At 34.8% G+C, this 16,431-nt stretch overlaps 1 protein-coding gene across 6 annotated transcripts in view; it reads left to right on the forward strand.

The window, feature by feature from the left end:
• LOC145263058 (vacuolar protein sorting-associated protein 41 homolog) overlaps nucleotides 1-16,431 on the forward strand; it is a 411,356-nt gene that overhangs the window by 166,752 nt on the left and 228,173 nt on the right. For all 6 annotated transcript variants that reach the window (XM_080119907.1, XM_080119904.1, XM_080119909.1 and 3 more), the window contains one exon: nucleotides 14,640-14,717. In XM_080119907.1, coding sequence (XP_079976033.1) covers nucleotides 14,640-14,717 — 78 coding nt within the window. The remainder of the gene's footprint in view (nucleotides 1-14,639; nucleotides 14,718-16,431) is intronic.

A 16,431-nucleotide genomic window follows, 5' to 3' on the forward strand; every position in this document is an offset into this window, starting at 1 on the left:
TGAAGGAAAACATCGGGACACCTTATATAAAGGGTTTTGTTGGATATTCTGGGTAAATTTCTGAGTTTGACAAAATATATCTGAAAACAGTTGAAGATTACATTGAGGTTGTCGTCCACTAGAAGTAAGGTTAGAAGAATGTCAAAGACATAATACATTGAGAGATTGAAAAGTTGGGTATGGCTGACCATATATGAGAGAAAAAGGGGAACCATCTACTATTATAGGACAAAGTAAAAATTATAGACAGAAAAATGGTGGAGAGTAAGACGACTCAAAGAAGCAGCACATATGTTGGGAGATAACTAGTGTTGGGACGATTCCTAATTTTTATACGATTCCGATTCCAGGAAAATATTGATTAACGATTCCGATACCAAGTACGATTCCGATTCCTAGGGAATTTATTGTTTTGAAATATACCAGGTAGTTTTATACTTATGGTCGGTAGTTCCCAAATATGTTCCCTAACTTTGGAAGAGATATTTTATGTCTACACCGTCGTGTTTTGGTTTAAAATTATTATATAGTAAACTAAACGGAAAAATTAGCAAAATTTATTTTAGAGAAAATTTATTTTACTTAATTGGAATACAGAAAAAAAAAACCCAAAGAAAATAGAATTTATCCTTCAGAGCAAAAACAAATAAAATAGAATTTATATAACAGAACAAAAACAAGAAAATTAGAGAATAAATACACACGATTCATTATTTTGGTCCTCATAATTAACAGATTTAATGAATTAAATAAAAAAAATATAGCGGAAGGGAAAGAAAATATATACTAATTAAATATAAAAAGGATAAATATTTGATTTAATAATTTATAAATGAACGTGCGTAATGAAAAAAAAAACAATATACCACGTGGCATGGCGCCGTAGATACAAAATAACCTTTCCAAAGTTAACGACCATATATGAGAAATACCATTAATCGAAAGTTTTTGTGTTTTATACCAAAAGGTAGGTATAGCGAAAAGTAACAATTAAAGGAATTTCAAAAACGATTTTTTGTTTAGCTATTGATAGTTGTATTTGTGACGGCAGTTCTTCAGACCTCCATAATTCACAAGGAGTAGTTAACACCTATTATTTTTTCTTACTTTTTCATTGCTTTTACACGTTGTTTCTAACGTGAAGAATAAGTTTAGCCAAACTAATTTTGAAATAGGGTACATCAAAGGAACACATATAAAAATGATACCACTATAAAAAACAAATGAAATACTAGATAAAATTGAGCAAACATAATTACCAAAATTACAGAAAAAAAAAAAAAAAAAAAAAAATGGTGAAGTTTGTTGAGTGAAATGAATTATTGAAAGAAAATTAATTGAACTAATAGAAATGTTAAATAAAAAAAATGTCACATTTCAATATTTTTTTAATAATTAAATTCTCAGGGTTGTCAAAATTAAAAATTAAGTGATTTTTTTTTTTTTTATTAGACTTCTTTCGAAGCTTGTTACCTTGAAAAATACATTTAAAACCCTGTTTTTTTTAAATAAATTGAAAAATAAATGCAATTAAAAAAATTTAATTGATAATTGAAACTTTAAAAACATATTAAACATTGAAAAATTACTTATCTCACAAATTAACGTCCAATAAAGTAGATCAAGTCTTCATACAGGAATTTGGTTATAATAAATATATCTTTCCCAAACTTAAAAATTAAATCTTTTTTTTTTTTTTTTTTTTTTTTGAGAGAGAGAGTGCTTTAAAAAATCGCCGGGGAGTGCCGTCTAAAATTTTAAAGAAGTAAATTTTAGGAGTTTAGTGCCTTTCAAAGACGGTTATCATCATTTAATTTCCTTTTTTTTTCCTCCCCCTCCCCACACCTTTCCACGTGGTTCAGTAGTTAACCAGTGCTCCTGTTGCTGTCAGTCAGCTATCTTTACCTAAGTTTTAATTTCTAGTTAAAAGAATTTTTCATGAATGGAATCAGCATTTTTAAAAACTATTTTTTTAGTTGTATATATTGTATTTACTCTTTGAAGTTAAGGAGGGTTAAAAAAAAATGGTGACACCTAGATGGTGACGTAGGCAAAAAAAAGACACTGCGATTTCGACCCTCACTAATAAAACTGCTCTGAGTGACTAGTTGGTAATTTTTTGTTCCTTTTCTTTTTTATTTTGCTCCTCCAATTTATTTGGATGCTTCATAGTTAAATGTTTTAACATGTTGGTTGTGGTCATGTTAGATGGTTTTATTCCTCGCGATATTTTAATTTGACAGACTTTGCAAATGGCTTTCAACTCATCATCTTCAAAAAGACTTTTTTTTGGACTTTGGGCCATATTAGAAAATTCAGTTTATCTGTAAACAAATAATTTACTATTAAATTTTGCTTTAAAGCTAGTCACTTATTTGGATAATTAATTGAAAATAATCCGCTAAAAAAGACAAAAAGAAAAAAATATAAAGGGATGGGGCGGTAAATTGTACCAACCGGTAGTTAACAAAAAAAACTTATAGAATTTAATTTTTGAAACCAATGTATAAAAGTTTACATAATGAAATGCAAATATGCATTTTCGGGTTTGTATTACTGTACACATAGATTCGAAAAAGTTGTCAAAAAACAAATATATAACAAACAAATATTATCAAAGGCAAGATAAGTTACTTTTCTACCAAACTGGGTAATTTATTTTGTTTTTATTCAATATAACATGTTTATTCAGCTCGAAAAACATGCAGTGTTTACCGATGTATTCGAAAATTCAAAATGGCGCCCGACACTCTCTTTAACATGGTAAGTTCGGGAAAAGGTGTTATAAATAATAAACTAGACAAAATACTATTAAAAAAACACCGAATATATGTCAAAATATGTCACGGTAACATATATTGAGCGAGTTTCTAGCAGTATTTTGTATAGTTTATTATTTATAACATCTTTTCCTGAACTTACCGTGTTAAAGAGTGTCGGGCGCCATTTTGAATTTTCCAATACATCGGTAAACACTGTATGCTTTTCGAGCTGAATAAACATGTTACATTGAATAAAAACCCGAAAAATATATCCAGTTAGGTAGAAAAATAACTTATCTTGCCTTTGATAACATTTATTTGTTATATATTTGTTTTTTTGACAACTTTTTCGAATCTATGTGTACAGTAATACAAACCCGCATTTTCTTTTGAATTTTTATTTTGGTTGACTGTGTTCAATTCACACATGGTTGATGCGGTTCAATATTGCTAAACTATAAGTCCTTAGTAAAATTCTATTTATAAATACTTTTTAAAATGAAATTATTTAATTAATCGTAAATATTATTTAGACATAAAAAGTAATTGATTACAAAACCTTTTAAAAATATATATATTAATTTCTTTTTCGTCCGGCTAAAAACTACGCAAAACACTTTTAATTTTCAATTTAAAATTCTAGAAAAAAGATTATATTATTCTGCTTTTAATATAATCAAATTCAGGGTTTTATCTTTCTGGAGAAAAAAAAATAATGGATTTTATTTCAATGAAATTTAAAAAAAAAACTTGACTGAATTGAATTAATTACCCTTAAATTAACGAAGGGGTTATTTAATAACTTTAGGTTTGGAAGAGATAGGTATGGGGTCGATTTTTTTGAAACTTCAAAAGAAACCGACTACTGTCAAAACTTTGCGAAATAATACAACGTGATCAATTTCATTTTAGAGATATTTCTTTCAAAAGCCTTCTTTTAAAAAAAGAAAAAAAAAAGTATATTGTTCTATTAAACCTTTAACTGTTTAAATAATTTGACTTTGCTCGTTTTATTTTAAGAAAATATAAGTTGAAAAAGCATTTTCATTCACTATTAGAAGATTTGTCAGTAAAAAAAAACAATCGCCAAAAAGATAAGCGTTTTTTTTATTTTTACTCGCAATGTAGAGCCCTGCATACTTCTTTTCAAGTTAACTCTTTTGTAGTTTTGATTACAATAGATCTGAATGAATGAACCTTGTAAGGGAGGGGCACTAAGCATTGCCCTGTTAATAATGAATTTCTTTGGTTTCTTTTTATTTCTCTCTTGCGGTTAGAAATATCAGGAAATTTTTTTCTTTTTTTCAACATCAGACTAAAAGAATCGTAATGAAGGAATCGGAAAATTAAGGTATTTTTTAACGATGCGATTCCGATTCCGATACCTCCCAAAATACACGATTCTTACGATTAACGATTCCGATTCCGATTAATCGTCCCACCACTAGAGATAACCAATTACTAGGTAGACCTAGTATAGAATTTAATACGATATGGGAACCCTTAATTATAAATGTATATATAAGGCAACTCAGAAAAGCAGCACATACGTTAAATGATAATCACCTACTAAGCAGATCTATTATAGAATTGGACACAATATAGGAACCATTAATTTTAGTAATGATTGGGTAGAAGGACCCATGGCATAGTAGATAAAGTACTTAGTAAATTCAGTTGTAAGTTACACCCGTCTGCAGGTGGATGGTTTAATCTTCAATGCAGTGTGACACTCAAAAAAAACAATTGCGAATTAAGATTTCTACCCAGTCATGGCTTATGGAGCAAGTGCAATCAGAAAACAGTTTCCATGGGATCAGGGAACCTGTCAACCTTCTAGATATAAAGAGCGTAAGCTCACCTAAGAGAGGCTCGGAGAAGCAGCAGCAGTCACTAAACAATCAGTCAGTCAAAAAACATGTCTTGGACGCAAGTGAGCATGTAACATGTAAAGATTTTTTTTTTTTTTAGCGAAGGTGTGTAACAGTGCATGTGAGTGCGTGGAAAGTATCAGTAGCAGCAAAGGATGGTCAGCATGCGAAGAGGTTAGCAGCAGAAAAATGCATATATGCAAATTAGGAAGTGTGCTCGAGGAGAGGAAGGGAAAAAAGAGAAAATCCAACATGTAGTCGGAGAAACAAAATGGGTGCCGAAGAGAATGGACTTTTAAAGCAAAGGCGAGAAATGGCTGGCTACGGCCAGCGTGAGCTGAGAGAAAGGAAGATGACGTAGAAGGAAATGGACGTGTAAATAGCAAGAATGAGAATAGGCCAGTTGTGGTCGGCATGCGATCGGAAGGAGAAATGAACATGTGGCAGCGAGAGACTTATTTTAGTGGAGTTGAAAGTGACGGTAATAAATGCCAACCCAGATTTTTTATTTTATTTCTTCCATTTGTTTGTAGTGTAACCGCCACGTTACAATATATTTATTTCGGATAGTGTGACCTTGCCTTTTGTTTTGTGGGGACGGCTGTTTACCGTTGTTTTAGTCTTAAATACAAGTTGGTTATGCATTATTATAAGTCCTATTGTTTCATACTCATTTTAACGTAGCAAATATCTTGTTTTGTTTTAGAGAGAAATTTGGAATAAACCATTTCGTCTTGAAAATATTTTTATAAGTTTGTGTTTAGACTGTTTAAGTGGTTCTGGCTGGATCAGGTGTCAACCATAATGGTCTCAAATAATCTCATCAAAAGTCACTGAGCATTTAAGAGACAAAATAGGCCGAAATTGTCTTGATTAATTATGAACTGTCAAGAAGCAAATGAATTGACTTTATTACTAAAATTAAAATAAAAATATTCCAATTCAGTTTGGTCAATTTTCAGGACCAACAAACATCAAAAGAATATGCAAGCTGATTTTGATCTTGCAATGATTTAACTGGTTTGTAAAATGTTATTTAAACATTTGAAAATGTATTCTTGCACAACCAAGCTGAAACACTTCAACAGTGCCTCAGTGAAATTTTTGAAAATACAAAAAAAAAATAAACATACATTCTTGCTATTTAAACAGTTCAATGAGTTTTTTTCCCTTTAAATGTATTAAAATGTTGCCTTTAAATATTTGGAGGAATATTTTGGAATTCTTTTTTTACAAATGAAAAAAAGAAATAAGGAAAGGAACTTCTGGCAAAAAAGTGTAAAATGGAAATATCAGATAGACGATATACTAAGACATTTTATTTTAATTTTATTATGTTTTATTGCGTGTAATTTTGAGTTTTTCTTTTATTGCCTCAGGCAGGTTTAATTAAATTTTTGTAAAGAATATTTTGGGGAAGAGAAGGTATGTAGCGTAGAAAGTATCAGCATCAGTAAAGGATGGCCAACATGCGAAAAGATTAGCAGAAAATTATGCATAGGCAAATTAGGAAGTGTGCGCAAGAAGAGAAAGGGGGGAGTAGAAAAAATGCAACACGTGGTCGAAGAAACAAAATGGGCAGCAAAGAGAATGGACATGTAAAGCAAAGACGTGAGCTGAGAGAAAGAAAAGACGATGTAGAAGGAAATGGACGTGTAAATAGCAAGTATTAGGATAGGCCAGTTGTGACCGTCATGTGGTTGAAGGTAGAAGAAACGAGTGTTTAGTAAAATGAATGTGTGACAACCAGAGACTTTTTTAAGTGGTGCCGAAAGTAACTGTAATAAAAACGTTTAGTAAAAAAAAAAAAAAAAATGCCGACCTGGATTTTTATTTGTTTTATTTGTAATTAACTCTGGATGTTGGGTGATTGGTTCTCGACAGTTCATGGTCATTTATATCTTGGATAGAATACAGCATATAAAAATATTTTTCATTAAAAGCTCAGCCAGACTCCCAATGTTATCTTCATCACAGTGAATCTATAGCCCCAACAAACCAATATCTCTCGATATTTTTCTTGGCAAAGGAAAGTTAACTTTTGCAGTTAAAACCTGCTCAATTTTATAGGATAACTCCAAAAATAATTATAAGGTGCTTTCAATAAGTTTCTAGACTTCTTTCGTATGTACTTTTATTGGTAGTACACACGAGACCCTAGTCCCTTTAAAAGTAATCTCCTCTGGCTGCAATGCATTTGTTGTATCGTTCCAACAACTTCTGGAAGACCCCATGGAAGTTCTCTTGTGTGAGTGTCAATGACCCTCCACAACTTCTTTCCTTTCCTCTATTGTCTCATAATGACAGCTTCTAAGGTTTTCCTTGAGTTGAGGGAATAACCAAAAGTCACAGGGAGCAAGGTCTGGACTAGTGGGAGGGTGAGGAACTATCTTGGTGATAATCTTGATCAAATAGTCTATGATAAGGATGGAGTTATCAGAGCACCTTTGGGCCCATTTTTGTGTTAATCTTCCACATCTTTAGTTTCTTGCAAATAATTGTGTGTACAGTTCCCACACTGACACCAAACTGTGCAATTATTGTATCTATAGACACACTACGGTCCTTATCCATGAAATTCTTTATTTGGCCAATCAACTCTGGTGTTCTGACCTCTTTACTCCTCCCATACCTTTCATCATCCTTCACAAACTCCCTGCCTTCCTTAAATTTCTTATGCCATTCAAAAACTGATGTCTGATTCATACAAGATGGTCCAAAAGCAGTCTGAAGCATTCCATACATTTCTGTGGCATTTTTTCTAAGTTTAAAACAGAATTTTATTGCATATCGTTCTTCTGAAGTGCCTCACATCCAGATTGCATTTTTGAAATTCACCAGCTGTGACAATCAGGCTTTGGTAGGGTGTATTCCAATTCCTTCTGTAGCTGTTCATTTGTACGTGAAACCATAAAAATTAGTCATCTGATAAAATGTATAGCAATAACAGACTAAATTTTCAAGAGTCTATAACAATTTTAAATGTCTGTACAAAAATCTGAAAACTTATTTAAAGCACCTCGTAACATGGCGTCCAGATAGCAGAAGGTATGATAATTTTAAATGTCTATACACTTATTGAAGGCACCTCGTATTTCTCTAAACCTCAAAAGCCTGTTTGGTATTATCACAAAAGGACATCAAAAATCTTTCCTCTTATAATCTTTACATTATTAAACTGAAGATAACTTTCAATTCTCATCTAAATTGATTGAATTAGTCAAAAGTCTGTGTTTGTCTATTTCTTTCTTTCACCATACGTTTATTATTGTTGATATAATAAAAAAATAAAATAAAATTAAAAAAATAAAAAAATAAAATTATTGTTGATATAATAAAAAGATAAAAATAAAATTAAAATAATAAAAAAATAAAATAAAATTAAAAAAATAAAAAAATAAAATTATTGTTGATATAATAAAAAAATAAAAATAAAATTAAAATAATAAAAAAATAAAGATAAAATTAAAAAAATAAAAAAATAAAATTATTGTTGATATAATAAAAAAATAAAGATAAAATTAAAAAAATAAAAAAATAAAATTATTGTTGATATAATAAAAAAATAAAAATAAAATTAAAATAATAAAAAAATAAAAATAAAATTAAAAAAATAAAATAAAATAAAAATTAAAAAAATGAAATTATTGTTGATATAATAAAAAATAGAAATAAGACATCCATTGGTAAGGCCCCATTTAGCAGCCGTGGTGAATGTAAATGCAATTGCTCCAAAGTTCACTTTGGCCTGGAGTGGTAATATCTGTTCGAGTATCTGATGCTACCAGATCAGGCTGTCTGAAAATACTGGTTTCTTGAATAAAAATGCATAAAATATTCATGTTATTGCTTTTTTCTTTCCCTTTGCAAAACTCAATCATGTTCTGCAAAGTCCAAAGCATTTTTTTCTACAAAGCAACCAAACCAAACACCATGAATAAATATTTGAAGATATACAGAATTTGAAGCATAAAACCGTTTTCCAACATTGCTGGATTTGGCATTAAATAACCCAAAAAAGGTTGATATGCTATAAAACAAAACAAAACAAATCAACGTCAGGATCTTAATAATTATAGGTTTCCTTTCTTATACCAAATTTGTCATCCATGACAAAATTGATTGGTAAGCAATCCAATGGAATCCTTATTTTTATCGTTTCATAATGGCAAATCTGTTTTTGGATTTACTTGTATCAAAAATATTTTGTCTTTAACTTTACCTTGGTTCACACTTCACCCACGTTTGGTCACTCAATTCTGACAAGTCAGGATAAATATTCATCAGTTGTGCACCTTATGTAACAATCAGATATGGGTTATTGCCCGTGAGCAATCCAGTAACAAATCAAAAAATGATCTTTTTACATACTTGCACGGTCGCTAGTCTTCATTCTCCAATCATCGCTTTTCTGTGTGTCAGTTGTTAATCCTCTCGTGGTTGTTGAGTTTCTTAACTCTAGACGAATCTACTCTAGCATGGAAACACAATACCAACTTGTTGGCTATTAAAGGTTTTATTGCAAGCATGGTTGTTCATGGGAGGAGAGACCAATATCTAATTTTGATTACTTAATTTGTTTTTTTAACTTAGTCTTAAGATGGTCGATAAATGGACAGTCTGAAGTCAACATTCACTTGGATTCTCTCTACATTTTCAGGCACATGTCGCTTGTTTAGCTTCTCAGCTCCTACTGACTAGAAAATCTGTACTCTTTTTCTGAATACATGGCATCATTTTTATATAATATCATTCGACGCCTACATTTCTAGCATGTTTTATCTAGGAAGGTAACCCGTGACCTTTGCTTTAATCGTGCCAGATCCAAGTGGGTCTGTTTCCATTTGCCGCCATGTTATCCTGACATGTACTTAATGTAAACCTTGACAAACTTCCTCCTCGTTAACATAATCTCTACTTACTGGCATAGGGTCCCAATATGTTTCAGAAGTTTTTTAGATGGAAATTATAAATTTAGATTATTCTGACTACTTTTCTTATCTTGAGTTTTATTCTCACAAGATTTTGTCTGTTTGTAACCTCCGAACTTTTTCAGATGCATCATATCAAATTTTGCAGTGTTTATGAAACTCATCAAACTATGCAGAATTTCAAACTGAACCCTTTTATTCAATCCACAGGGGATAGATTTTTCTTGTTCCATAAGATGTATTTTTTAAGTAATTTTTATTCTTTATTGAGGACTAGCATTTCAGCCCGGTGTTATCCGGGTGTTTGGAGGTGTATGTTGAAAAAAAAAAAAAAAGCCGGTCAATTTTTTTTAACTTTGACTCTTATTATGACCCCTTAACATTTATTGTTTGGGGCTCAAATCAAGTTATTAAGTTAGATCCATGTCCAAGGAACCTATATTTAAAATTTCAAGTGTTTAGACTCAAAATTGTCAGGAGTTCAGTAGAGTTCTTAAAGGTCAAATCGTTGAACTTTGACCCCTTAAAAGCCAAATTTCTGGCTGAAAACCAATTACAAAGATTTTTCCAAATCTCAGTACCCGGTATATCAAATTTCGAGTCTGTAGACTTAAAATTGATAGTTATTGCATAGGGAAATGTACACAGACACGTTCACTTTTATATATATATATATATATATATAGATAGCTAGATGGAACATTCAACCACCAGAAGATCAGTTATATAAAATTTGTTATTCAACAACTTTGTGCGACATATCCAATTAAAAATTCTAACTACCAATGACTGTTAAAACAAGAATAATCTACCTCCATGTATTAAAAAATGGATTCAGTTAAAAATTCTGTATTGATTCTACAAGATGTATTTGAAGATATTTTGCGTTTACATCATCTGAAATCTTGTAAGAATAACATTCTAGATGAGGACAGCATTCTGAATAATCCATTAACCGAATTTTTACCGTTTTAATAATAGAACATTACAAAACACAATTATTAATGACACCTCGCTGCTGCCAATTTTTTGGTTTTTAAACAAAACACAAGTACTTTTAATTCATTGCGAGTTAAACAATCGTTGAATTGTGAAAAGATTTATTAAGTTTATTTAAATCTATTAATCTTTTTCTCCATTGTGTTTTTCTCTATACATTGTCTTTCTTTGTCTTACTTGTATGCCTCCCTCTCTCATTGGCGTCCATTTTTTTTCTCTCGTTTGCATACCTCTGTTGCTCTCAGTCTCGTTTGCATACCTCTGTTGCTCTCAGTCTCGGTTGCATACCTCTGTTGCTCTCAGTCTCGGTTGCATACCTCTGTTGCTCTCAGTCTCGTTTGCATACCTCTGTTGCTCTCAGTCTCGTTTGCATACCTCTGTTGCTCTCAGTCTCGTTTGCATACCTCTGTTGCTCTCAGTCTCGTTTGCATACCTCTGTTGCTCTCAGTCTCGTTTGTATACCTCTTGCTCTCAGTCTCGTTTGCATACCTCTGTTGCTCTCAGTCTCGTTTGCATACCTCTGTTGCTCTCAGTCTCGTTTGCATACCTCTGTTGCTCTCAGTCTCGTTTGCATACCTCTGTTGCTCTCAGTCTCGTTTGCATACCTCTGTTGCTCTCAGTCTCGTTTGCATACTTCTGTTGCTCTCAGTCTCGTTTGCATACCTCTGTTGCTCTCAGTCTCGTTTGCATACCTCTGTTGCTCTCAGTCTCGTTTGCATACCTCTGTTGCTCTCAGTCTCGTTTGCATACCTCTGTTGCTCTCAGTCTCGTTTGCATACCTCTGTTGCTCTCAGTCTCGTTTGCATACCTCTGTTGCTCTCAGTCTCGTTTGCATACCTCTGTTGCTCTCAGTCTCGTTTGCATACCTCTGTTGCTCTCAGTCTCGTTTGCATACCTCTGTTGCTCTCAGTCTCGTTTGCATACCTCTGTTGCTCTGTCTCGTTTGCGTACCTCCGTTGCTCTGTCTCGTTTGCGTACCTCCGTTGGTCTCCGTCTCGTTTGCGTACCTCCGTTGGTCTCCGTCTCGTTTGCGTACCTCCGTTGGTCTCCGTCTCGTTTGCGTACCTCCGTTGGTCTCCGTCTCGTTTGCGTACCTCCGTTGGTCTCCGTCTCGTTTGCGTACCTCCGTTGGTCTCCGTCTCGTTTGCGTACCTCCGTTGGTCTCCGTCTCGTTTGCGTACCTCCGTTGGTCTCCGTCTCGTTTGCGTACCTCCGTTGGTCTCCGTCTCGTTTGCGTACCTCCGTTGGTCTCCGTCTCGTTTGCGTACCTCCGTTGGTCTCCGTCTCGTTTGCGTACCTCCGTTGGTCTCCGTATCTCCCGTTTGCCTACCTCTCCGTATCTCCCGTTTGCCTACCTCTCCGTATCTCCCGTTTGCCTACCTCTCCGTATCTCCCGTTTGCCTACCTCTCCGTATCTCCCGTTTGCCTACCTCTCCGTATCTCCCGTTTGCCTACCTCTCCGTATCTCCCGTTTGCCTACCTCTCCCGTTTGCCTACCTGTCCGAGTCTCCCGTTTGCCTACCTCTCCGTGTCCCCCGTTTGCCTACCTCTCCGTGTCCCCCGTTTGCCTACCTCTCCATGTCTCCCGTTTGCCTACCTCTCCGTTTCTCGTAAAAATCCGGCCGAATGCGACCGGCATATGTCGAACGTTGTTAAAAACGGTTGGAGACTCGTTCAAATTATTATTGATTTTTTTTTTTTTTTTTTTTTATGTATATAGTATTTTCAATTATGATATTTTTGTTTATTGAATGGTTACCTGAATGTACGAACCCCCCTCCTCGCCCCATGTTAAAAATCGCTTTCTAAATAAATATCATTTCAACGTACTAACATAGATGCACAAATACTGGACATTGTTGGTCCAGCCATACCGGATAATTATGAGATACAACATTAACGACATTCGGTTCGTACAATACCCTAGTAGCGAGCTATCAATAAAAGTCTATCAAGAATAGCCGCGCCTAATTTTGTCCATTTCTAATTGCAGAAGATAGCGAACGCGACGGCCTTTACTAGAAACACACCTCAGAAACCTGGCACTGTTAAGCCGAACTTGGTTTTCATGACTAGGGCTAGGACAACAGCATATTCTTTACATTGTTTTGACTCTCGAGTGTGAATCCGTTGATATCTTATATGCTTTTATATAGAGTGAGGTGGTTATCGGTTGATTATCTGTGTCTAACTGCGTCGGATATATACTAGAGAGCGGATACAATGATGAGAATATTCTGTTTTTATAGTTCTACTCATGACGCGCAGAACTAAACGCGATATTGAATGAGCACATATTTCTTTTTTACACATATTTACACTAAAACAGTTATTGACACGAACAGTACAAACAAAAAACAAAAACGCAAATGAATAGGACACCTCTCTGTCTCTCTCTCTCTCTCTCCCATTTGCCTACCTCTCTCCCTCTGTCTCTCTCTCCTATTTGCCTACCTCTCTGTCTCTCTCTCCTATTTGCCTACCTCTCTGTCTCTCTCTCCCATTTGCCTTCCTCTCTGTCTGTCTCTCTCTGTCTCTCCCATTTGCCTTCCTCTCTCTCTGTCTCTCTCTCTCTCATTTGCCTTCCTCGCGGTCTCTCTCTCTCCCATTTGCCTTCCTCTCTCTCTCTCTCTCTCTCTCTCTCTCTCTCTCCCATTTGCCTTCCTCTCTCTCTCTCTCCCATTTGCCTTCCTCTCTCTCTCTCCCATTTGCCTTCCTCTCTCTCTCTCCCATTTGCCTTCCTCTCTCTCTCTCCCATTTGCCTTCCTCTCTCTCTCTCCCATTTGCCTTCCTCTCTCTCTCTCCCATTTGCCTTCCTCTCTCTCTCTCCCATTTGCCTTCCTCTCTCTCTCTCCCATTTGCCTTCCTCTCTCTCTCTGCCATTTGCCTTCCTCTCTGTCTCTCTCTCTCTCCCATTTGCCTTCCTCTCTGTCTGTCTCTCTCTCTCCCATTTGCCTTCCTCTCTGTCTGTCTCTCTCTCCCATTTGCCTTCCTCTCTGTCTGTCTCTCTCTCCCATTTGCCTTCCTCTCTGTCTGTCTCTCTCTCTCCCATTTGCCTTCCTCTCTGTCTGTCTCTCTCTCTCCCATTTGCCTTCCTCTCTGTCTGTCTCTCTCTCTCCCATTTGCCTTCCTCTCTGTCTGTCTCTCTCTCTCCCATTTGCCTTCCTCTCTGTCTGTCTCTCTCTCTCCCATTTGCCTTCCTCTCTCTCTCTCCCATTTGCCTTCCTCTCTGTCTCTCTCTCTCCCATTTGCCTTCCTCTCTGTCTCTCTCTCTCCCATTTGCCTTCCTCTCTGTCTCTCTCTCTCCCATTTGCCTTCCTCTCTGTCTCTCTCTCTCCCATTTGCCTTCCTCTCTGTCTCTCTCTCTCCCATTTGCCTTCCTCTCTCTCTGTCTCTCTCTCCCATTTGCCTTCCTCTCTGTCTCTCTCTCTCTCTCTCCCATTTGCCTTCCTCTCTCTCTCTCCCATTTGCCTTCCTCTCTCTCTCTCCCATTTGCCTTCCTCTCTCTCTCTCCCATTTGCCTTCCTCTCTCTCTCTCTCCCATTTGCCTTCCTCTCTCTCTCTCTCCCATTTGCCTTCCTCTCTCTCTCTCTCTCTCTCTCTCTCTCTCCCATTTGCCTTCCTCTCTGTCTCTCTCTCTCCCATTTGCCTTCCTCTCTGTCTCTCTCTCTCCCATTTGCCTTCCTCTCTGTCTCTCTCTCTCCCATTTGCCTTCCTCTCTGTCTCTCTCTCTCCCATTTGCCTTCCTCTCTGTCTCTCTCTCTCCCATTTTCCTTCCTCTCTGTCTCTCTCTCTCTCTCCCATTTTCCTTCCTCTCTGTCTCTCTCTCTCCCATTTTCCTTCCTCTCTCTGTGTGTATCTCTCCATGTGATGTTACGTTCTCCCTTTTGGTTATCTCGCCTTTCCATCTTCTTCCTCTGTCCTTTTTTTTGATATCTTCCCCCCTGCCTCCTGTCTTCTCACACCTACTTTTTTTTTCTTATTCAATTATTTTATCTACACGATATGCCCCCATCTCCTCTCTTATAATATCTCTCATATTTTCTGATACCATTTTTATTGATTTCTCTTTTCAGTTCCTGGCCTTAGGCACTCATAATGGCACAATTTATATTCTTGACCATGCTGGACATAACATCAAAAATATCACCGCGGTAAGAAAGGAAAACAATTTTTCATTCTTTCATTCATTGATTTTCAGTTTTCATTCGATCAGCATGTAACATTTTTATGAATTCAAAAAATAAAAACTTTTCTCCAATTTATTTTTCTTTAAGCTTTTATGAACATAATTGAGTTCTTCAATTTAATTGGTGAATTGTTCAAATATATTTATTTTATGACAACATTTCTTGTTTTATATGTTAACGTTTTTACTCTTTGATTTTTTTTTTTTTTTTCTAATCAGCCATGCTGTTTTTAGATATGCATCTTTTTGGGAAAATTTTTTTTTTTTTTTCAATCTGTCGCACTTTTGCATTTGATAAATCTAAAAAGTTTCAGTACTACAAAAATTATATTATTTGGATTCTTTAGACTACTGTTCTCAGCTTGGCTGTTATTTTTTACATTTTTATCAATATAACCTCCCGCATTCTACTGATGTATTTTGCCGGACTCTGGTAATCTTTCTGCCAAACTAATGGAATCTTTGTGCCAAATGTCAAACAAGATCCTTTAATTAATCCATGATGGCAGCTTGTCCCGTCTGACATAACTGAGAAGTTTTAAGTGATTGAAAGTAAGTGATAGATTGCCGATTTCAACGAGACACACCTGAAAAAAGTCGGAACTTGCATCAACTGAAGTTGTGTGAAAATAACTCAAGATGAGAACAGTAGTCTGAAGGACCTAAATAATATGAATAATCAATCCTTATCTCAAAAATTCAGAACCGGATTACAAAGTTATGCTTGATGAAAATTGTTTGTCGATCGTGCTGAAAACCCTTAATAATGTGGGTTCGATCAACACAATAGTTTCAAAGTCATTTGAAAATGTGTGATTGTATGTTAGGGACAAAAGGTTGTACATACATACATATATATATATATATATATATATATATATATATATTTTGTGTGCAACATTTTATTAATTTATACATGAAAATATAAATTAAATATTTAGAGAGGCCAAAAATAACTAAAAGATTGTGGCTGTTGGTTTGCGACGTTAAAATTTGTGAAGCGTTTTTGTTGATTTGTTTGAAATAGAAATTTTAGATGTGTTCATCGTATCGAGAATAGTTTATGCTGATTTGAAATTTAAAATGACATTTTCATAAATAAATGCGCAAATTGTTGTGTGGATTCTATTTTAGATTTTTCAAAACATCAGTATGCATGAATTTACTGATCAGCTTAACTTTGAAATCGCATTTCATTTGGTCTGTCATGCTTAAGTTATAAATAGCGTTTTGTTTGGTCTGTCATGCTTAAGTTATAAATAGCGTTTTGTTTGGTCTGTCATGCTTAAGTTATAAATAGCGTTTTGTTTGGTCTGTCATGCTTAAGTTAGACCAAAGTAAACGCTATTTCTAACTTAAACATGATAGACCAAAGAAAACAGTATTTCTATCATGCTTAAGTTAGAAATAGCGGTTTCTTCGGTCCATCATGCTTACGTTTGAAATGATGGTTTCTTCGGTCCATCATGCTTACGTTTGAAATGATGGTTTCTTCGGTCCATCATGCTTACGTTTGAAATGATGGTTTCTTCGGTCCATCATGCTTACGTTTGAAATGATGGTTTCTTCGGTCCATCATGCTTACGTTTGAAATGATGGTTTCTTCGGTCCATCATGCTTACGTTTGAAATGATGGTTTCTTCGGTCCATCATGCTTACGTTTGAAATGATGGTTTCTT

The sequence above is a fragment of the Euprymna scolopes genome, chromosome 38 (genome assembly GCF_053919585.1).
Source record: "Euprymna scolopes isolate OS-2025 chromosome 38, ASM5391958v1, whole genome shotgun sequence".
Taxonomy (NCBI): Eukaryota; Metazoa; Mollusca; class Cephalopoda; order Sepiida; family Sepiolidae; genus Euprymna; species Euprymna scolopes.